Below are 24,202 nucleotides of genomic sequence, written 5' to 3' on the forward strand. Positions count from 1 at the left end.
CCAGTTTCAGGTGCATCCCCTGAAACGCGGTGCATACGTTGGTTCGACGTACTAACAGTCCGACATGCATGGTTACTTTGGTTACTGTAAGACTCACCCGTGGCTCCCGACATGCGTTGCCGGTTAAGACTCGCCCTTGGCTTCCCTGTGAGGTTAGGGTTAGGTTAGGGTTTGGGCGTAAGGTGTCGGACTAATGCCTAATTTTAAGCCTAGATATTATGATATTGAAGTAGTTGATAATATGACCGTTTCTGTCTTTGGTTGATTTCTACAAGCGGCACGTGGAAAACAAATAGACGACAATATCTAGGCTTAAAATCTCAGGCCCACCAAGATTTCTCCAGGCAGTGTCATTAGACATGGTCGATATAAGACCACCACCCACCGGTTGTGACTGCTGTACCTACGACAAATGACAATGACGTGACAAACGCTGAGGAAGGCCATACAGGCCGAAACGCGTACGTTTTCAGTCTCAGAGGTAAATAAAATCATGTAAAAGGACATACGTGCTGGCATTTTCTTCACCTCAACCTGCTGTACCTAGACAGAGGTCTGTAGATGTTTGGCTGACGAGAAAGTGACAGGCCGTGTATTTCTTCTGAAAAAGGCTGAGGAAAGATGTGACAGAGAATAGAGTGTCGACTTTCATTTTGGCTGCTGGAACAGAGAGATGGAGAGAGAGAGACGACTCTTCTAGTTCTGACACTCCGTGGTTGTGTAACTGACGTGGCCGCCGGCCCACTTCACAGCTCAACTCTCTCACTTGTCTAGTCCCTCCCTCGCTAACTTCTTTACTCTCTCATTGCTTTCCGCCTTTCTCTTGCATTCAGGGGAAACAGTTAACCACTTACACCCTCTATAGAGTCTATAGGCTATAGTTCACTGGGGTCCCCCCCTTGGGGGATTTGCTGAAGGTTGTCGATCTTGTGAGCTTCTAGAATCTATATATAGTATTTTCACAGAATGTTCACCCCAGAATAGGCTGCTAGGGGTTCAAGTAGTATCATTGAAGCCCCATCTCACTGTCGTTCAGAAGAGGCTTTGGATGTGTTCCGATTCAGAACTCTCTCTCTCTCTCTCTCTCTCTCTCTCTCTCTCTCCTCTGCCCATTTATTTTTTTCCCCTGTCCCTTCTATCAAATCCCCTTTTGAAAATTGAATTCTTCCGTTTCTGAGTTGTCGGCTCTATTCATCACAGCGAGGAGAAAGGCGGACAATTTCTATTTTAAAATGGAACACGGTCTCTTTTTTTTAAAGCAGCAATTCAGTTTTAATGTGATTTATGCTGGACAATTAAATGTAATGCACTGGTGTTTTCAGGGCAGATTAAATGTACAATATGACCATGAGTGTGGCTCTAGAGAGACCAGGGTTACAATAACGGCCAATAAAAGGGCGATTTCTTCTTTCTCAGGGTTGTGTTTGGCAGTGAGAGAGAGGACAGCGCTGACAACCTAATCCAGCCAGCACTGACAAATACAGCCACATATGGCAGCCATTTTCTGCCAAGCTTTCAATTTACCTTCCGCTGTTGACTCTTGTTCATTCTGCACATGGGAACCTTGCAGTTATACTTCAATAAGCTTGTATAACCATGTAGTGCTACAGTATACATCCCGGAATTAACTTCACATAATGGGTTCCCTCACCAGATACACATCACACAAAGGCTTTATGCAGACAATAATGTCTGTGGTTAACATAAGCCTATAAGAAAGTCTCACATGTTATTCTGCAACATAAACTACAGCCTTTAATGTTCCAACCGTGAATTTTTAAGACGTTCCAGGCTCTTTAAAACTTCTATTAACTGCCTCTATGATTCAAAAAGTGTGATTGTGGAGATTATCTCGTTGGATAATATGTGTTAATGTTGTAAGCCGTTATTTGCTATAGTACTTACAGTATTTTCCAAAACCTAATGCAAAAATCCCATTGAAAATCTATGGATTGAAGCCCAAATGTTATTTGTTTATTTGGGAGGGACAAAACATATTTATGGAACAGAGCAATAAAACCACATTCAGTACGGTTGAGAGCTTTGAATTTGAGAGCTTAAACAAGAATTAGCAAAGGATGCTAATTTTCATCCTTAGTCCCTAAATAACAATAAAACAATATACTACAGAAAGAAACAGATGCTTGTTCTTGCCATGTAACCTCAGACAAAACAATATACTAGAACAGTACTGTACAACAATACAACCATAAACAACAACACAAGTAAACCACAACAATACAACAGTAAACCACAACGATACAGCAATAAACCACAATACAATAGTGAACCAGCAATAACAATACAACAATACAGCAATATAAAGTGCATGCATGTAAATAAAAAAATGTGTTAAAAGTCTGTGTTAAAACAGTGTGTTGTTGTCCGTCCGTCCGTCCCCCCCCCCTCTCCAGGATCTGTTTGCACTGGATGTGGAACCATACCGTTACAGTGGAGTGAACATGACTGGCTTTAGGATCCTGAATACGGAGAACAGCCAGGTGGCCTCCATCATAGAGAAGTGGTCCATGGAAAGGCTGCAGGCTCCGCCCAAACCTGACTCTGGTCTACTGGACGGTTTCATGACCGTGAGTCCCTCCATTCACCTGAATGACTGAATGAATGAATGAATGGATGAATGAATGGATGGATGGATGGATGGATGGATGGATGGATGAGTGATTGAATGCATGAAGTAATCAATCACATGTTCTCCCAAATGCTCTCATACTACACTTATCCATTCATTATCCAGTCATCGACTCAAATCTTGCATTTTATTGCCCCAATGTTGCTTTCCGTCAATATATGTTTTTATTTTTTAATGTCCACCCCATGGGTGGAGGTGGGGGGGATTCTCCATGTCCGCCCCATACAAACTGACATCCCACATCCCACTGAGATCAGAAGTCAAATATGATTATATGACAAGCATGCAGGGCTAATGTCACTGTGATGTGGGCTCTCTGCGATGGGAGAACACAGCAGCGGTAATGACTGCTGCGCACCATTTCCCGCTTTATACTGTACTGCTCTCTGTTATCTGGGAGCTCTGCCAAAACACCAACTCACCAGAGAACGCCACACAGGGGAAATGAAAGGAGAGTAATGGAAAGGAGGCTGTGGGGGCGGAGGGGAAAGAGAGCAAAAGGGGCAGCTAGGGAAAGAAACAAAGACACAAAGAATGGGATATTGTAGTGTAAGTGACATTAGAGTCTTTTAACAAATGTTGCATAGTCGTGGTTCCTGGAGAGGGAGAGTGGGGTGTTTCACATTGGACCCCCCTTTGTCCCCCGTCCGCTGAGACCTTTTCAGTTGTCAAGGAAGAATTGCACAGTGTGTTTTACATGTGTAGTGAGTGCCGTGCTAATTGTGTCAGTTGTGAATCGTAGCCGCACTAGGTGCAGTTTGGTTGAGAGCTCTTGCATGGGGGTTTTATAGTTCCCAGAAGGATGGCTGCTCTCAGCCCTCTGCATGTCGCCATCTTTCTATTTACACAGATGATTTTTTTTTTACTCCTTTGTTCTTCTTCTCCTCCATGAGACTGAAGTCTAAACCCTAGCTATAGCCTGGTGGAGTCTCATCTCGGGTGCGGGTATGTTTGGATCGGAGGAACAAGAGAAAGCACAAAGATTTATGTGTGTGAGGACTGCACTGTGACCCCGCTCATCACTGAATTAATGGCATACGAGTTTGAAGGCGGGGGATTGATTAATTAGACGAATGGCAATCAGTCAGCGGCTAATGCATATTGACATGGTGAAAGGTTCCGTAAACGTTTGATTAACGGCTTCATTTGTGCAGCGTATTTATGGTCCGGTGTGTGCTTAAGTAGTGAACCACTGATGTGCCATAACTTATGGACTCAGATATCATGACAGATGGCAGCGAGGGACGGAGTTGTAGTACAAAGACTGTTGCATTCACCCCATGCACTGTTGTATTTTGGAGTGAAATGTCATGAGAATGGTGCTGTATGTGTTCTTAAGAGGCATCAACAGCCTTGGATCTTTGTTAGTGTTTTAATTGTTGTTTCTCTTAGTGACAATGTGCCTATAACTCACTGAATGATTTAAAGCTTATAAGATGGAGAAAGACAGAACGCACCCTTACTGTACCAACTGACTCTTTTCGCCAGAAACAGGCTGTATCATAATGAGTCTCTGCAAACGATACAGAGACACCTCCCTGACAATAACGCAGAGACAGCTTGTTTATTTTTGGACCACAATACTTATATGAAACGATTTTAAGTTGACCCCGTGTTATTCTCTATAGAGAAATTACTTCCGTGAACCAGGAGAATCGAGGGGATGAGCGAATGACGTCAGGACTTCGGCGCTCTATTCCTTCCTGTGAAAGCTGTTCGCCTTGTGGATGCATACGGCAAAGCTTTCAATCCATCTCCCATGAATCTCCCTTAGAGATAGAGTGAGAAGTTCAGTCACGCGAGAGAGACTCAGAGTAGAGTCGCTGCTTCTTTGCCTGGAAAGGAGCAAGTTAGATGGTTCGGACATCTGGTTATACGTAGGATGCCTCTCGGGTGTCTCCCTAGGGAGGTTCTCGAGGCACGTCCCAGTGGGAGGAGACCCCGGGGCAGACCAAGGCGCAGTTGGAGGAAACCAATCGACTCCCTGGCCTTGGAACGTCTCGGGATCCCCCAGGAGGAAGTCACTAATGTTGCCCTGGAGAGGGAAGTCTGAAGCACTCTGGTGGAGCTGTTGCCCCCGCGACCCGACTACGGCTAAGCGGTTGAAGATGGATGGATGGATGAATCTCGGTTGCAATGTGACTTTTGAGAAAATGTACTTGCATGCATTTCTTTAGGACATATTGTTATGCAAGTCATACCATGCAGAAACTACGTAGTCTTTGTCTGTTCTTGCGAGACCACCAAACCACTCGAGTATTGATTGCTAGCTAGGTGCAATTTGTTATGTACCAGCGCAAGAACTTAGTCAATACAAATAAAAATTGTATAATGTCGCTTTAAAATTTTATGACTGTCCATTTCTCTAGTTTTGTCTTTTATCTCTAGACGTATACATTATACTCTACATTTTTGTAGAGCATTTTGTCCTTTTATAAGCTATTTCATCATAAGCTACCTCTCTATTTCAATATACTATTACTGCAATAACCACAAGAGTTTAAGAAGCCTATCAAACCTATATTTATCAGTTTGTTTATATTGTTTTGATCAGAATTATTTTCCAAACTAGATGCATTTATTTCCTGTATTGCTTAACTCCCATTTAGTGATTTTAAGAGAAAGCCGCTTTTTACTACTGGCCTGTTGGAGATGAACATTATAATAATGGAGAATATTTGTTCCATTTTCTTTCTTTCTTTTTAAAAATGTTTTACCCTAACGCAGACTATTCCTACACCTGGCTGGTTCCTTTATGCTATGACATAGCTTCAATTAGCGTTGCTCTGGAGAAGCCCTGCCCGGTGTCGTGGCTTAACAAGCACAATGAGATTGACCTAACAAGCTCCACACACTCATTATCATAATGTCTCTCCTCGTTAATTGCTTTAGCCACGGTCTGATTCAGCCAACGTGTGCTAATCTGAAGTAGGTTAAAAAATATAATATAATATTATATATATATATATATAACACCCTGACATGACTATACAAACCACATGTATCACTCTTAGGTTTGTGGCCATTGGAGAGGAGAGGAGAGCGGGGTGGTGCGTGTGTATCTGTATTATCATATAGCTAGCCTCGGTACCAGGCTTTCATTTTCGTCGGTGCAAAAAATGAAAGCCTGGAGGAACGCATTGGCCGCTCTGGTCTAGAAGTGGGAGTCAACCCTTCCGGGTGGGCGTCGCTCCAAATGATGTGACGTAGCGCTGCACTAGAGGGGGAGAGGAGGGGCCGGGGGTGACTGACAGATTGGTGAGATCCAATAAGTGCGCAAATATCTGCCGCGACCTGCCCCTCTTGACCTAACACATATAGCCTAAGTCTCATTGTGTGTGTGTGTGTGTGTTGTGTGTGCGTGTCGTGTTCACCCCCCTGAACCTTCACCCACCAAGGTCATCACGTTGTTTCCATGCAGGAGGAGGATGTGGAAGTCACCCCACGTAGCCCATTATGAGTGTACACGTAGTAGACTTTTTTTCTTTTACACATTTAAATGGAGAAAAGGCTTTGTCGGATGGAAACGCCATTTCCGTTTTGACAGGTATCATTTAATAACCTGACTCAAGCAGAGCACGTATATGCACAGGTTATGTTATTATATCAGGACATCAGTCAAACGGCCATATTATGCAGTGCAACAGAACGCATATGGGGGTTAAATTCAAAGTCATGAATACGAATAGAGAACGAGCGATGCCTGCCTTAGTGTGCGCGGGGAGAATACATAAAGTCGAGCGGCTGTAACAGCAAGGCTAGATCTTTGGGCCAGAAACGATTGGATTCTGTCTCTCGTGCGTTGCCTTTTAACACGTATGCTTGATCCCAATCGGTCTGCCGATGCGGTCACGTCGTCTCTGTGAGGCCGCCATGAGGCAGAAGGGAAGGGGGGGTAGGGAACATGCCTGAGGGGGTTGAAGGGAGCAGGTTAGTGGGGTGGTGGAGAGACCCAAATTCGACGAGGGGTCCTGAGCAGGGTAGGACGATTCACCATCCACACAGATACAGCACATGCATACTCTATTTCTCAGACCAGTGAACAGACATGGGGTGTTGGACACACGATGAGCTTGATGCTGTGTGAGAATACTATGCTGGGAAGCGGGGGCTGTTTGCAGGAGTTATCACGAAGGCAATGTCCAGGGTTTGGCTGATGGGTCTGGTCGTGGGATGAGTCTGCTGGCCCTCCCCTGAGATGAGGCCTCTCTCTGCTAAGCTCCTTCTCCTCTGAGAGGACAAAAAAACATCTCTCTCTCTCTCTCTCTCTCTCTCTCCCTCTCTCTCTCTGGGCAAAAAGACTTGGATCTGGCTGCGGCATTGTCCACACGCTTGGGGGAAAAACATTTGGCCGTGAGTTGTGCCGGGACATTATTCCGGCAGCTGGGTTGGCAGGCACATGTCATGGCTGACTGTGGCCAAAACCAGCGCTTCCAGTGCCACAGTACTGCTGACCCAGACGCTGGGCTCAGTGTCTGTCTGGGTATTGTTTTGGAACAGAGAACTGCATAATGTGCAAGACGAGTAGCTCTCCACAACGCTGGCTTCAGGCTTTTCAGTTTGGCCTTTTCTTTGCCCTCTCTTAACAATCAGCTACGAGGTGCTGTTCTCTTCACGTCTTCATAATCATATCGTATCAATTTCCTCTCTCGATTGACAATAAAAAAAAACAGGTTCTGGCCGTGGTGTTTGGCTCTGCGGTGTGTAGCTGCGCTGCGTAGCGTGCAGAGGGCTGCGTAGCGTCCCATGCTGTCACATGCAGTTTGCAGCGGTGCACAGAGCTGGATTAATGGCTCCGGGGCCCTGCGGAGTCGCTGTCAGGTATACGCCCGCTCAGTCAGGTGTCCCCAGAGATGGGTTACTGTGGAAACGGGAGTGATAATCTTGATTTTGGAAACAGATCTGGCACGGTAACACCCCCACTGCCACAACCCACCGCCTCGCAGTCGCTTCGCCAATCCCCCCACCGCCACCCCCTCGTCTCCCGAGACAATGGCTGCTACAGATGCATGCCAGGCCTCCTGGGAGAGGATGCTGGGAGCAAGCGATACTGAACGCCGGGGCCAGCCAGTGGTGAAGATGACAATAATGGCTATGGTGCTGGGAGTCGCGTATAAACCCTTCTATGTCCTCCTCCTGATTCTGAGTAGCTCTGAGAGTTGAGCTTGGCCTCAGCACAGCTCCAGTTATTGCCACCGGCCATCATTAGATCAGTAACCCCCCACAGTGCAATGCTCCCAGCCACGTGCACCCAGTGCCAGCCCATCGAGCCCCCCCCACTGCAAGCTGCGGATCACTGCCCCACAGTACACCTGCCGGAGATAACTGATGCTCCAACGCACAGACAAGAGCACCCTGACAGATGCGGAGATGGAGCCAAATGGAGATGAGAATAGAAAGAAAATGCTTTGTGATTGAATTCAAGGGGTATTTTACCAGAGATACACAGTTCACATACAGTAGGGTGCTGGTGAGACATTTGTTTGTTTGTAGTAGATCTACACTGTTATGAAGCCTAACTTTCACCACCCTCTCCTGTAACCTCTGGAAACTCACGTGGACTGACAAGCAGCTGCACAACCCACAAGTGTTTATCCTTTATGTGAGGTCACATGCACTATAGCTCGTCTGGGAAACAAATGGTCTGTATACCACGCTGTGGAGTCTCGCTATTATTTATATCTCAACATGTTTTAATAACGTCGCCACTTGACAATTTATAATCCTGCATTAAGTCCCCCAGCTCATATCATACTGTATACCATTCCTCGGTCGCAACCGAGTGAACACAGTAAAATGCTCAGTGTTGATTTGATCCCAGAGGGTGTACAGTACTTTTTGTGCACTCTCAGAGTTAAATCAACAATCAACTGTAAAACCAACATATTAAAGTGAGCTGCTCTGGGAGCCACTTTGTAGCAGATTCCCCTCTCTTTGCTCATTATCTGCTTGCTAGGGGAAAAAGCCATCAGATTCAGTTGAGTGTTTAAGACTATTAGTGGTCCTGACGGTGCGTCTTGGTCGCGGCATGGTGGATTCTGCTAGTTAAGCACTCTGGGAGTCTGGGCCGCTCACAGCCATGCAGTCTGTGGTGCGTTCAAGGCCTGCCAGACCTGGGGCTCTTCTTTTAATTAGAGAAGCTGCCCTTAAAGACTTAAAACTCATTTATGTTCTTTTGAGGAAACCACCCCATCTCCTCCCACCCCCCATCCCTGTGCATATCCTGATTGATGGAGAATAGTCCCTGAACTGCGGCCAGACGGACGGATGGACGGACGGACGGACGGAACAATGATATTTTAGATTCCATCATAGATCCATTGATCTATTTATGGTCTATTACATGGTGTTAGGTAGAAAGCGCATTGCAGGGATGGTGGGGTAAATGATGGTCTGTGTTCTACTGTATCTATTTGACTATTTTCCCCATATTCTTCACATGCAGACACATCTCCATGGGTTCAGTTTAGTATGCCGTTTTCCTTTAATCCAATCATTTATTTTTGGTCTAGTTCATCTATCTATCCGATAAAGGTTAGTTTTGCCACTCAGAAATCGAGAGATCGACCACTGAATATTGATGTCATTCTGTCAACCGCAAACCCATTGTTCTCAGGTCAACAATGCTGAACAAGTACATCACAGTGGCCTCTGCAGTAACAGCCGACAGAGGTCACACACACGTAAAGGACATGGTGGAAAGATACCGCGGCGATAATCACAATCGGGAAACGGCTGAACCCGCAATGACGATCTTTTTAACCATAACATTTTAACCCATTCTGAACGGGCACCCATATTGGTGTCAGCATCATGTCGTGCTTTAGCTATTGAAAAATAGCAGATCTACAAGCTCATATCGCGCCACCGAGTGGCGCGATACGAGCTTGTAGGTCTGCTATTTTTTGAAAAATCGAAGAACGACTGACATTTTCTAGAATCTGATCTCGGGTCAGAATGGGTTATCATCAGACCAGTGTGTGTCCAGTGGAAACCTCGTGTGAATCTGATCTCAGGTCAGAATGGGTTAATAATGCAGCCAGCGGGCTCCGCTCATCCCACGATGACCAGTCTCATTATTATACCGTCTCCTCCATTATGCTGCGCGTCGCCTGGGGACAGATCAAAGCGCGGCGGGGTGAGTCAGACTCAGACCGTGTAGCTGTTCAGACAGACAGCACGCAGCAAAGGAAGCTCGAGGAACAAGGCACCGGGGCCGCCGCCCTTTACCGCATAATAAATATCAAAAAGAGGAACTGCACGCTGTTCTGCCGCCGCGTTGCCATTCGATGCTTTTCATACCGTCACACACACACACACACACACACACACACACACACACACACACACAGACACAGACACACATTGATGAATAAGTGCTCTTTCAAACCGTGTGACCTCAGGGACTGAAGTCACGGCCCGGAGGACAGTCCATCAGCCGGATGAATATTAATAAACAAGGTCGCAGTGGTGCTGCTGAGACAGAGGAAGCAACATGGGGAAAAACAGCACTTATTTCCACCTATCAAACACCATTTCAGAAACGGAACAAGAGAAGGAATTTTGCCATTAGACATTCAGGCTATGTGCTTGTGCTTGATGGTGTGTAACGCATACATACTAATGCCTTCATGTATAGGCAAAAATCCAACCTGCATATTAACCCATTCTGAACGGGCACCCATTTTGTTATGCTTTAGCTATTGAAAAATAGCAGATCTACAAGCTCATATCGCGCCACCGAGTGGCGCGATACGAGCTTGTAGGTCTGCTATTTTTGAAAAATCGAAGAGCGACTGGCATTTTTAGAATCTGATCTCCGGTCAGAATGGATGCATCAGACCAGTGTGTGTCCGGCGGAAACCTCGTATGAATCTGATCTCAGGTCAGAATGGGTTAAGCGCTGGGAATGTGCTTTCTCAAAGAAGCGTTGAGCTGAGCCAGCAGAGGTCTGCTGGATCACGGTTCCTACTATAAAAAAAAAGGTCAAATGTAAAAGGACACCCACATCTGCTGCTTGGTCTCACAGGCACCGCTCCACGGTGTTATATAGGCTGTGGAGTGCGGCCAAGACAGAAGACACTGACCCGGCCCATTCCTTCCTCCATTTGCTGCAGCTTATAATGATGATAATGTATGCCCATAGCAGATTGTTGGGGGAGGTTGGACAGCGCCCCAGGGTTGGAGGGCCATATATGTTCATGTTGAGAGTTAATGATGGCCGTGGCTGTCAACTCCCCTGCAGCCAGCCAGCCAGCCCAGCCCAGAGTCCTCCATGCTTCCTGTTAACGAGAAAGGAATCAATTAGGCAGATTAACTATTTAGCGACAGCCCGGTACTCACTCTCCCTTGTTGGCGCTGTCTGCGCCGGTATGAATTTATGGCGGGGTGAGTCTTCACAGAGCAAACGGAGGCATGGACGCTGATATTTTAACCCATTCTGACCTGAGATCAGATTCATACAAGGTTTCCGCCGAACACACACTGGTCCTGATGAACCCATTCTGACCTGAGATCAGATTCTAAAAATGTCAGTCGCTCTTCGATTTTTCAAAAATAGCAGACCTACAAGCTCGTATCGCGCCACTCGGTGGCGCGATATGAGCTTGTAGATCTGCTATTTTTCAATAGCTAAAGCATGACATGATGCCAACACCAAAATGGGTGCCCGGTCAGAATGGGTTAAAAGACGTGAAAACAGGGCAACTGCTGGCCAAGTGGTCCAGGCGCATCCCACATATAGGCGTTGGCCTGACGGCGTGTCGTGTGTTCGAGTCCCGTTCATGACGACCTTTGCTGCGTGTCTCTCCCCTTCTTTCTCTCCCTCTTTCCTGTCCATCTTCACTTACTATCAATAAAAGGCCTAAATCAAATATAAAACAAATAAGAAGAAAAAAAGCGGAACGGAAGTCTCCATCATCCTCGTGTTGAGAACAACGCGAGTCTTTCGAGAACATGAAACGGAACCTGACCCGGGTTTACTTTACCCATCAAAGGGCCCTTGCGCTTTTCCCCCAATTTTTTTTCTAAGGCAACAAATCTGGTTTTTCTCTCATTCTCTCCTTATACCAGCTGCTGTGTGTGTGTGTGTGCGTGTTCGTGCATGTCCACATGTGTGCAACTTACTGTGCATGTTCATGCTGCGAGTATGCGTGTGCGTGTGTTTGTGTGAGACTGTGCATTGAAGTGAAAAGGTTTTGCTTTGCCTGAGGCCATTTCTCATCATGGTAGATAACCTGACGTCTGGCACCGCTGAGGTTTTTGTGTTCGACGGTGCAGTGCAGTGAGGTGCTGTGTGTGTGTGTGTGTGTGTGTAGCGCTGCTGCTTCTTTTGACCGCTCTAACCGCGTCCTCCTCAGCCTCCTGAGACCCCCGGGCGGGCAGCTGCATGGCTGCATGACCACCACTCTCACACATCCAGATAAGTGTGAGAAACGGAGGAGGAGGAGGGGGTAGCTATATTGTCGCTGTGTCGTACGTCCACAAAGCGTTCCTTTATTATTATTACTAGACCAGCACCGAGTCGGTAATGATGGAAGTTGGAGACTTCGAATTTCAAGTCAGTGGGGCGAACAGCTAGTTCTCGAGTTATGTGGATTACAGCCGTACACACGTATACGTACAGCCATACAATGCCATGGTGCATTTATAGATAATTGATAATTATACAAACAAAGAATATACATTTGTGGAAAAAAGTTGATCTACAAGCTCACAATGCGTCACATTTTTACTACTTTTGTGCGACAAGCCCACAACATGTTATGAGCTTGCGGGCCCATTTGATTCCATTTGTCTCAGATTTGTTACAGATGGATAAATGCAGTGAGGATTTTACTTTTACTTACGTGACATACTCTCCATTTTAGTGTAAGCCGGTCCCTCCTCCCCCCAAAAGGTGTGTTGTGAGGCGCAACGAATTTCAGCAGATATACCGTTTCACTTGAGTAATGTTATGAAATAGAAAAGCTGAATGTTCTTTTTTTGTGGGCGGAGGGGAGGTGGAGGGGAGTTGCGGATTAGTGAATCAAATCACAAGTAGACGTGTTCTCAAACTTTATTTCATCGAAAGAACGCAATCCCCGCTCCTCACCCCCAACCCCATCGACCCCTACACGCTCAGTCAGCAGAAGAAGCTAGTAGCCAAGAGAGAGCAAGAGAAAATAATTCACTGTTTTTCAAGATTAAGATTTAAGAGAGAGAGTGGGGGGGGGTGTGGGTGGGCAATGCCTCTCCGGAGACCCCCCCTCCCCCCCTGACTCTGAACCGATGTGTCACTCTGTCACCGCAGCCTGCAGAGCCGTAGGCTGGCGGAGATGACGAGACTACACTGTCACCCTCCGTCGCCTCTCTGAGAGGTATTATTAAATAATTAGGTCCCTCATCCGTTTACCGTATATACGTTTACCAGTGCCTTGCTTTGCACGTACATACGCATTAGAACCCCTCCCTCAAGCACGCACGCACTCTAGCAGCAACATTCTAGCAGTCTAAACAATATACGATCAAAATAATAATCGGTATATTGAAACTAAAAGATATCAGACCAACAATTAACCAACCTAGCTTCTGTCTAAACTACATCCAAATGACATTTGAGCCTTTGTATAAGTCCGCCATGGTCGTCATTTTATTAAATTAAAGCTCTGGATGTGGCAGCGCCGGAGAGACCACCAGGGATGGAGTATATAGGTCTCCTGAGGGGACAATGCCACCATAGAGTATATAGGTCTCCTGAGGGGACAATGCCACCATAGAGTATAGGTCTCCTGAGGGGACAATGCCACCATAGAGTATATAGGTCTCCTGAGGGGACAATGCCACCATAGAGTATATAGGTCTCCTGAGGGGACAATACCACCATAGAGTATAGGTCTCCTGAAGGGACAATGCCACCATAGAGTATAGGTCTCCTGAAGGGACAATGCCACCATAGAGTATAGGTCTCCTGAAGGGACAATGCCACCATATAGTATAGGTCTCCTGAGGGGACAATACCACCATAGAGTATAGGTCTCCTTTAGGGGACAATGCCACCATAGAGTATAGGTCTCCTGAGGGGACAATGCCACCATAGAGTATAGGTCTCCTGAAGGGACAATACCACCATAGAGTATAGGTCTCCTGAGGGGACAATGCCTCCATAGAGTATAGGTCTCCTGAGGGGACAATGCCTCCATAGAGTATAGGTCTCCTGAAGGGACAATACCACCATAGAGTATAGGTCTCCTGAGGGGACAATGCCACCATAGAGTATAGGTCTCCTGAGGGGACAATACCACCATAGAGTATAGGTCTCCTGAGGGGACAATGCCACCATAGAGTATAGGTCTCCTGAGGGGACAATGCCACCATAGAGTATAGGTCTCCTGAGGGGACAATGCCACCATAGAGTATAGGTCTCCTGAGGGGACAATGCCTCCATAGAGTATAGGTCTCCTGAGGGGACAATGCCTCCATAGAGTATAGGTCTCCTGAAGGGACAATACCACCATAGAGTATAGGTCTCCTGAGGGGACAATGCCACCATAGAGTATAGGTCTCCTGAGGGGACAATACCACCATAGAGTATAGGTCTCCTGAGGGGACAATGCCACCATAGAGTATAGGTCTCCTGAGGGGACAATACCACCATAGAGTATAGGTCTCCTGAAGGGACAATACCACCATAGAGTATAGGTCTCCTGAAGGGACAATGCCACCATAGAGTATAGGTCTCCTGAAGGGACAATGCCACCAAAGCTCGGGGGCTAATTCTCCGAGTTACGCATCCCGTATACACGTGCACGGCGCCTGGAGAACTACAGAGGGGCCAACTTAACAGCGCTCATCCTAATTCAGCCACGGTGTAAACAATCACGAGAAAGTAAAATGTTTTCCAATCAGCATGCCCAGCGTTAAAGTCAAATGTTTTCCAATCAGCATGCCCAGCGTTAAAGCCATAGTGCTAGATGACTTATCACCGGCTGAGCCATTAGCCACGCTTGTAAATGTAAGTGTGTTTGTGTGTGTGTGTCTGTGCGCGCGTGCGTGCGCTGGTCAGGTCTCTAATGGGGAAGAAGCCCTGCTGAGAGATGGTCACATGCACATCAGAGAAGGGGGAGGGTGGGGGGCTCACGGACACACATTAGCAACTCAAATGGGCCATTGTGTGAATGCGAGGTGGAGAACTGCCCACGCTAGATTAGATAACCTTGGGGCCTATATAACAACCGCACTGATAAGGGAGGGGCGATGACAGGATGAGGCAGGGAGGGAGGGGGGCAAGGGCACAAGGAGGGAAGGAATAACAGTGGTGGAGTTTTTCGGTTTTGTTTTTGTATTTCAAGCGTATGACTTTAACGGCACTACATTATAAATAGAAATGTTGTACTTCTGCCTCCACCACGAAGGGACTCTTGGGACCCAAACGTATCCATAGTCGGCTCGCGGGCGCAACAGCGCAGAGAGCGCCAGACTTCCCTTTCCCCGGCAACGTTAGCCACTTCCTCCCAGGGAATACGGAGGCCATCCAAGGATATGTGTGAGGATTTCTGGTCCTCGTCCCAGTTCAGGAGGCATCCGTATAGCCTACAAGATGCCCGAACCACCTAAGCTGCATGGCTCCTTTACAAGTGAAGGAGCAATGGCCTTACTCCGAGTCTCTCTCGGGTGATTGAACTTCTCTCTCAGGGAGAGGCCGGCCATCTGTCTGAGAAAACTCATTTCAGTTTCTTGTATCCTTGATATAATTTTTTTGGTCTAGAGCAGACCCACACTTCTGGACCATAGGTGAGAGTAGAATGGAGATTGCTTCCTTGGAATATCGAGAGCATATTGCTTTCCGGCTCAGCTCTCTTACTTGTCCTGCCCCCAAGACCCAACGATACATAAACTCTGTTGTAAATTCTGGTTCACTATACCTGGAGTGCACAATCCATCCCAAACTTACACAAATATTTTATGAATTAACCACTTAATTAAAGGTATATTCAGTGATTTCACTCAAAAAACCTTAGGTTTCGTTTTTGGCTGTGGGACCCAGCCTTTCGTCCAATCAGGATAGAGAGTCAAAAACGAAACCTAAGGTTTTTTGACCCCCAGGGGTTAACTGGGGACAGGGAGGAACTCCTTATATGGCCAGCACACTCTATAGTAGGGAGGATTATCACAACAAAACAAAAAAATAAGTGATATTTGAATTAAGTGAAATCACTGAATATACCTTTAAGCCCAATTTCAAATATCGTGTAATATATATTTTTTTTCATCAAAGTTTTTTAATGATTTTTTCAATAAAGCATACAAAATTCACATGACTTACACAAAAGAAAAAACAAAACACACCTAGCAGTCCAAAAAAAAAAAAAAAAACCCTGGACAACACCCCTCCACACTCCTTTGATATATATCGTGTACATTTTGACCATTTCTGAATATACCCGTAGTTGAGTTATATACTTTGTCCACCACTGAGAAAGGAAAGAAAGATTAAGGAAGGCAGGGGGAAAAAGAGAGGATGGAAAGAGCAACTCTCTGAGAGATGTGAGGAAAAATAATAACTGTAAAAAGAAGAAAAATGGAAGTGAAGGGAGAGTGGTGTTCGGAGGGCGGGAGCGGGTTGGCGGGGAAATGAAAAGGGTAGAGCACATCAGCAGAGAGAGAGCAGCAATGACATTAAAGCTGTGGCTGAAAACAGATGATTTCCCATTTAACACTCCATTGAATCGGCCCGTCATTCCAAGCTGTGCCTGGCACTGCGATGCAACGGCGGCAGTACTTTTCCTTCTGTTTCACAATAACATCATCCCCCCTACACACACACACACACACACACACACTCCGCCACACTCGATCGTCCCGGGTACCCTTCTACCTCCCACCTACGGCCTCAATATCCCCCCAGCGGAGGCCGTAGCCGGGGCGATATTAGGCGACCTGCAGGATGCCGGTGGGTGTTGGAGGGGGAGGGCGAGACCTGTCCAAATAACAGCAATATACCACCCGCTCTCACTCTGTAGAGCTCCCAGTAATGGCCCGCAATGGACTCAGCGGGGGGCTTTGTCAACAGAGTTTCTTGCAAATGAACTCATGGCAATATTGCAGGGGGGATTTTCTCCCTTTTTGCGAGACGGAATAGACAGAATGCGGCAATGCTGGAGGGAGGGAGAGAGAGAGAGAAGGAAGGAAGCGCCTGTTGTTCGCACTCAAACATAGTGTGCAGGAATCTATAATAATGGTGAACTGGAAACTGAAAACAGTTTGTTGATAGTTTATTAAAATGTCCCTCAAAAAGAAGGGATGGGTTTTTAATAACGCGCCTGAGCATTGCGTCACTCCAGGCTGTTGTTCCAACCGCTGCCCTATAGGCTATACTATACAAACATATACTGTAATCATAATTAATGATATACACCTGTTGGAAAAGACCAGTGGTTTACACACCTTTCATGTCAAGGACCCCCAAATGAATATGCATTGGCAGCTGGCAGCACAGTTTTTGTTTGAACTGTTAATGTTTTTATTTTAGGAACTGAAAAGGGGAGAATATTTACTAATAAGACCTAGAGAGAGTTAGATTTGTCCGTGACGCAAACACGGGTCCCGACCCACTGTTTGAGAAACAAGTGTGCGAGAGGGCCTAATGACACACAGTGTGCTGCTCGGCCTGCATCTGGAGTGTTCCCCAAACAAAGAGCGCTATAACCGCTAACTCAATTAGAGGCTTAGATTTCCACCGGGGAAGAAAAGGAAAACGTGAAATTATCTCTGCCACTTAATTTCACTCAAAGTATTGCTCATGACCCCACAAACCCCTGGGTTAATTGTTTTGTGTGTGTGTGTGTGTGTGTGTGTGTGTGTGTGTGTGTGTGTGTGTGTGTGTGTGTGTGTGTGTGTGTGTGTGTGTGTGTGTGTGTGTGTGTGTGTGTGTGTGTGTGTGTGTGTGTGTGTGTGTGTGTGTGTGTGTGTGTGTGTGTGTGTGTGTGTGTGTGTGTGTGTGTGTCACCTCTGTAGCCTTAATTCCTCCTCCAGTCCTCTGCATAGTTTGTGAAGATATTAATCATCGCTAGGATATGCTCATGGGTTACTGTATCATCAAGCCTGAGGATTCCTGTACATTAGGATGTGCCTAAAGTAGGTAGATTCATATCTGCTGCAATCTATGTTTTATTTTTTATTCATGAATGCAGTTAAGATAATGGCCTCGTAACTATTATATAGGATGCATCTTTAATGGGAGGGGGATTTCCCTTTGCCTCAGAGATGTTTGCTTTCTGACACGGGAGAGTCCAAGTTCAAGTTCATATTTGGGGGCTCTTCCGGGATGCAGGCCTTATAGGGGACTGAATGTAAAAGGCGTCATTGCGCGTGATGTCTGCGCACCAGACAATAGCAGATCTACAAGCTCACAACGTGTTGCAGCGTGACATGACGCCGGTGTGCGACTAATTATGAATCCGGGCTTTACCGTGTGCTTTTTTCTATTGCCCCACCCCTTCTGTCTCCAATGGAATGGCCGGGTTCTATGGGTTCTGTATACTGTCCTCCTGGAGTGGTTAATGGGTTCTACTGTCCTCCTGGAGTGGTTAATGGGTTCTACTGTCCTCCTGGAGTGGTTAATGGGTTCTACTGTCCTCCTGGAGTGGTTAATGGGTTCTACTGTCCTCCTGGAGTGGTTAATGGGTTCTACTGTCCTCCTGGAGTGGTTCAGTGGGTTCTGTACTCTCCTCCTGGAGTGCATTAAGGCAGTTGACTGCATGTGTGCCTGACTGACACCGAATGATCATTCAGCCCATCACTAATTAAAAGGCTCTGTAATTACGTGCAGGGGAAGGAGAGATCGGTTGCTCTGATGAAACACGCCTCTGACATTGAGAGAAAGGCCCTTCCTGAATGTCATGGGCAGAGCTACGCCTTGGCCCTAAATCACTCCCTCGTGGACTGCAAGATGAGGGGAAAAAAGACATAAAGAAGGGGGAGAAAAAATCCACGGGGCAGGGTGGATGCTCACGCTTTCTCAAGGTCCGTGCGCAGGCTTGCACAGACACTAACGTGGCCTTAATATTTGCACACAGTGTACCTGTGTGCCGTTGATGCGTGCACGGCACATGTGCACTGCACACACACACAAACGCCACACGCGCACACATGCACATCGCAGCAGCATGCCATCTGATCTGACCTAGATCACTGGAGCACATGTGCCTACCTGCAGAAAGGTCCTGCATGGTGCACAGTTTACATACTGTACTGTGTGCCTGCAGAAAGGTCCTGCACGGTGCACAGTTTACATACTGTACTGTGTGCCTGCAGAAAGGTCCTGCATGGTGCACAGTTTACATACTGTACTGTGTGCCTGCAGAAAGGTCCTGCATGGTGCACAGTTTACATACTGTACTGTGTGCCTGCAGAAAGGTCCTGCATGGTGCACAGTTTACATACTGTACTGTGTGCCTGCAGAAAGGTCCTGCATGGTGCACAGTTTACATACTGTACTGTGTGCCTGCAGAAAGGTCCTGCACGGTGCACAGTTTACATACTGTACTGTGTGCCTGCAGAAAGGTCCTGCATGGTGCACAGTTTCTCTGCCCCCGACATGTTCCCCGCGGGGCAGCGTCTTCAGCCCTTCACCACCCCCAAGGAAAGCGGATTAGCCCCTTCCAATTTGTGAATTGAAACTTGCATCATTGTCTCCATTTCATCACGGGGGTGTTCAAAGGCCGACAGCACCAGAGAAAGAAAAATGGAGGAGGGTAGAGGGAGGAAGGGAGAAGAGGGGGTCCCGTCGGCATCGTGCGTGCGCAGGGTTTAAAGAAACATTGGCCACTGTCGGGCTGAAACCTTGTCCTAAAACAACGCTATTCTTTTCAGGAAATGGAAACAAGAACCCAGACGGCGGATCCAATGTAGCTGCAGACACATTCAACCTGGTTTCCTTGTTTTGTCACAACATGTCATGTTTTCACCACTTATTGCGTGACACTGGAATATAATATTGAGGATTAATTTGCCAAAAAAAAAAGATACAGGGTTTCTGCCCAGCAGCAATGACATACAGTATAATACACTATCACAGATCAGCTCTAATCTCACGGAACAAGAACAAGACGAACACTCTGTTGAATGGAGGAATAATTAATGAAAATCTATTAAGGATTGATAATTAATTTAAATAGTAAGAAGAGATCCATCTCGGTTTGGCACAGAGAACGTGATAATGGAGCGGCGGGATATCTCCCTGCCGCCGCTTGTATTGTCACACCGTTTCTAACGCTGAGCTTGGCTGCTAAAAAGAACACTGCACAACAGCGTCACACAAAAGCATCAAAAGTAGAAGATCTACATGCTTGGCTTGAAGTGATGAACTTTGAGCTTGTAGATCGTGGCAGTCCAAGGGCACGACAGTTAATGGTGAATTGAAGTAAACCTGTTGATTTCCTGCTCTGTGTGTTTGAGGTGTGCTTTGCCTTTTAAGGGAAAATGTTCGGATTGAAGTGAGATGTGTTAAAAGAGAATGAAAGAAAATTGATGATAAACAAAGCAACATGTAGCCTATATTGAGTTGGTAGAAGCTGAGAGTAAAATGGGGGAGGTCAACCTCTGCTCCTTTTGGTGTAAACAATGGCGTCAGACAGGGCGGGATTTTATCCCCTTTTCTTTTTAACGTCTATGGATGATTTATCTATGGTATTAAATGCATGTGGTACAGGGTGTAGGGTTGGAAACCTGCTAATTAATCACCTTATGTATGCAGACGATTTGGTCATCTTTAGTCCATATAGTGCTGGCCTCCAACAGCTGCTGAGTGCATGCTCACAGTACGGTGCTGACTTTGACATTAAATATAATGCAAAAAAGAGCAAGATTATGATTGTCCGAAGCAGGGAAGACAGACATCTAACCTTTCCTGACTTTTATCTCTCTGGCTCTGTCCTTAGTGTCTGCAGTGAGATTAAATATTTGGGCCACATCATCTCGAATGACCTCTCTGATGACAAGGACATACATAGACAGCGTTGGAAGCTGTATGCGCAAGGAAACATGCTGTGTAGAAAATTTAGCATGTGCTCAGTACCGGTGAAGATTTCACTTTTTAAATCATTTTGTACACCCCTGTACACTGCCCACCTGTGGTGTCGCTACAAGCAAGCCAGTATCAGACGATTGACAGTGTCAATACAATACAATGACTGTATGAGGCTGCTACTGAGAGCTCCAAGAAGCTCCAGTGCAAGCCAAATGTTCATTAGTGTTGGGGTCCCCACCTGCTCTGCTGTGCTACGCAATCTTATGCATACATTTATGTGTACGGTATCATGTCATCACTAACACGATACGTAGTTCTGTCAGGTTCTCCTCCAGACTGTGGAACCATTGGCGAACTTGTCTGTATGTTCGAAACTGAACATGGTGGAACTATTTTTATTGTATATTTCTTTCTATATTATTACTTTTTTATCTATTGTATTGTTATTCTGTACTGTGATATGGATTCCCCTGAGTCTGCAATGAAGATTGAATTAAGCTGTGCCACACACACACACACACACACACACACACACACACACACACACACGCACATGACATCATCACCAATCCCGGAAGTTATGCAAGAACGCCTACTGAGTGGCAAAAAACTATACTTTCTGGCCTTGACATCCAAACAGAAAAGTCCTATCTGATTAAACGACATTAAACAATGTTAAACTCACTTAGCATGTTGCTTTTCCACTCGATTTGCCACTCAATGCGGGCCATTCACCGTAAGCATGCGCATACCCTCTATAGTCAAGTGGCTAGAGTATTACATGAGTCATGCAGCATCTTACAGTAAGCGGCCACTGCACAAAGCCACATATAGCTTTCATTTTCTTTGTCCTGTTTTATTTACGTCCACTTACAATAAAGCAGAAGCAGTGTAATAACTAAATTGAAGTAGAAAGGCCAGTTGGCGTCTATACTTCTTTGCTGTCGTACAGGGATTTCATCTCCCACTTTGACAAGGGCCTAGATTGATATGGCAGCTGCTTGGCAGCTCAGACAGCTGCAGCGGCCTTTAACTATCGATGTTCCAAGCTTGTTCACAGCGACAATAATCTGTTTGGGGGGCACGCTACGTGCTATGATCCTGTTTGCCGTTTTCCAATTGCGCCTTAAATCCAATCAACCCTTTCGCCTTCTCTTCTGCCCCGTTCCCCCGGCGAGACCAATATGCCAGCGGTGTGTTTGGAGTGTTTGGTGGAGGCCAGTCGAGGCCAGGCCTGCATGCATTTGGTGCATGCATCTGCTTGCGTTGGTGGTGTGCTAATATAAGCCCCTTGGTCATCCTCTGCTTGTCATCTCCATCACTGTCCGTGGCGGCCATGCAGCGGATGTGTTCAGGATTCATTTCCTGCCGTGGTGTTTCGGAGGCGTGCGCGCTGATGAGATGTGGAGAGAGAGACACATATTGTCATTACAAAGAAAAGCCAGCCGTAATAATGATAGGTTTTACACAGTCAATTTCCTCTCCGATTGAGGCTCATCATTGTGACACAATCAGCCTCATGAACGGCAAGGTAGTGTCATCGCCTTCACCCCTAGTGTTTGGACACACACACATGCACATGCACATGCACACACACATACACACACACTTGGATGAGCGTGTGTGCATGCGCTCTTCTCTGTTGTTTGTCCTCGTCCCTCTTTGACACATACCATTGCATTTAATTTAGCAGGGCTTTCTACAGTACATGCGCAGAGAGAGGTCACCGGAGGCTCTTTGGAGAAGAGAAGTGGTTGCCATGGGAAGGATTTTAGTTGTTGTTGTTGTAGAAAACATTGGATTTCTGTATGAGAGAGAGAGAGAGAGAGAGAGAGAGAGAGGGTGAGCGAGCCACATAAAGCCCATCTGGTAGGTCGCTGCAGGCAGGGTTTCAGAAACGTATAAGGGAGTCTGGAGGGGCTCCGCTCGCCTCCACGCCTCCTGCAGTCCTCTGTGTTAGTTCTGCCGTGTTCTGTCTTTGTTATGTGGTGTGATAATAACGCACAGTAACAGTGTTCTGTCTTTGTTATGTGGTGTGATAATAACGCACAGTAACAGCAAAAGACATGCCGATTGTGTGGTGGAAAAAGTACGGAATTCATAATTGACTTAGGCCTATAATTAAAAGTACAAAAGTATTGGTGTCGAAATGTACTTAAAGTACTCATTGTGCAGAATGTCCCACTAGAAGCTCACAATGCGGCGCGATACGATGCATGGTGAGCTTGTATATAGATTGGCTATTTTAAATTGGAAATACTCAAGTAAAGTACCTCAAAATTTAACTTAAGTACAGTACTTAAATAAAAGTAAATGTGCTTTCCACCACTGCAAACAACAATAACTACGGTATATGTGCAAGGCTTTATTGTTGTGTCAGGGCCACTCTCAAGAGGGATGTGTGTGTGTGTGTGTGCGTGTGCGTGTGTGTGCGTGTGCGTGTGCGTGTGTGTGTGTGTGTGTGTGTGTGTGTGTGTTTCGTTGCTGTCGGGCATGAAAATAACTCCTATCTCCATTATCTTACAAAAGTACAGTATAAAAATTCTTGATACTTTTGAATTTTAATCCTGAACCAATTGGACATATGAGGTTTCCACTTTGCAGAGACGATATATAGTGATTATAGTCCACTTACTGTCATCTTCAGTCTCTCACCTAAGTTGCCATGCGGCTGTATATAGTGTACACTGTTTAGGAAAAGTACACCTACCAGTGCCCTCAGCAGGGACAATATGCTATGATTAATTCCGTCCAATAAGCGTGCTATATTAAAGTTTGCTTAGCTATCACTAATGGCCTTGGTGTTATTTGGTTGGGGACTTGGGGTCGGTTGAGAAGAGAGGACAAGTTCCTTTTGTGTTATGAGCATAAACATGCCTTGAGGATCACGTTATCACACACGCACACACACACACACACACACACACACACGCACATGCACATGCACACGCACACGCACACAATATAACTCTCTGGCCGACACTTTTTCGGATTCAATTTCAGAGGAATATGTGCCGCCATCTCAGACATACAAGGACACTCCACACAAAACAGGATTGCAATTCATGGCAGAACATGGGCAAGAGAAAAAACATGAAGGAATGATGTCTGATTTTCTCTCTCACAGACGCCCAACATCCCCCCCCCCCCCAAGTATCTTTTGCTGCTATCAGTGGAGAAGACAAGGGAAAGCTTGTAGGGGTATGAAGAAGACAATCATGTAGGCAATGCATAGCAACAAGGTCTAGACGTACCAGACAGAGAGAGGGAGAGAGAGAGAGAGAGAGAGAGAGAGAGAGAGAGAGAGAGGGTGCGGAGAGCAGGCCGGTTGTCACGCTGGTTTAGGAGTAGTGAGAGGGGAGGGTGACAGACTCAAGGCTGAGGGGACAGGGGTGATTGGGCTGGCTGACTGACTGGAGCCTTGGTTGGAAAGAGAGGATTTCTAATCAGAGCGCCCCCCCCCCCCCCCCCCCCCCCCCCACAAACACTGAACACAGCCCAAACGACCAGGCCCCCTGAAATAACAGATAGCCCTGCCAGCTCCC

General features: G+C 46.3%; 1 protein-coding gene across 1 annotated transcript in view; it reads left to right on the forward strand.

Moving 5' to 3' along the window:
* The window catches only part of LOC310855490 (glutamate receptor ionotropic, kainate 2), a 174,016-nt gene that overhangs the window by 74,139 nt on the left and 75,675 nt on the right, over nucleotides 1–24,202 (forward strand). The window contains exon 6 of the mRNA XM_083760510.1: nucleotides 2,415–2,588. Within this exon, the coding sequence (XP_083616636.1) occupies nucleotides 2,415–2,588 (174 nt within the window). The remainder of the gene's footprint in view (nucleotides 1–2,414; nucleotides 2,589–24,202) is intronic.

The sequence above is a fragment of the Protomyctophum parallelum genome (genome assembly GCF_964188405.1).
Source record: "Protomyctophum parallelum genome assembly, chromosome: 3".
NCBI lineage: Eukaryota > Metazoa > Chordata > Actinopteri > Myctophiformes > Myctophidae > Protomyctophum > Protomyctophum parallelum.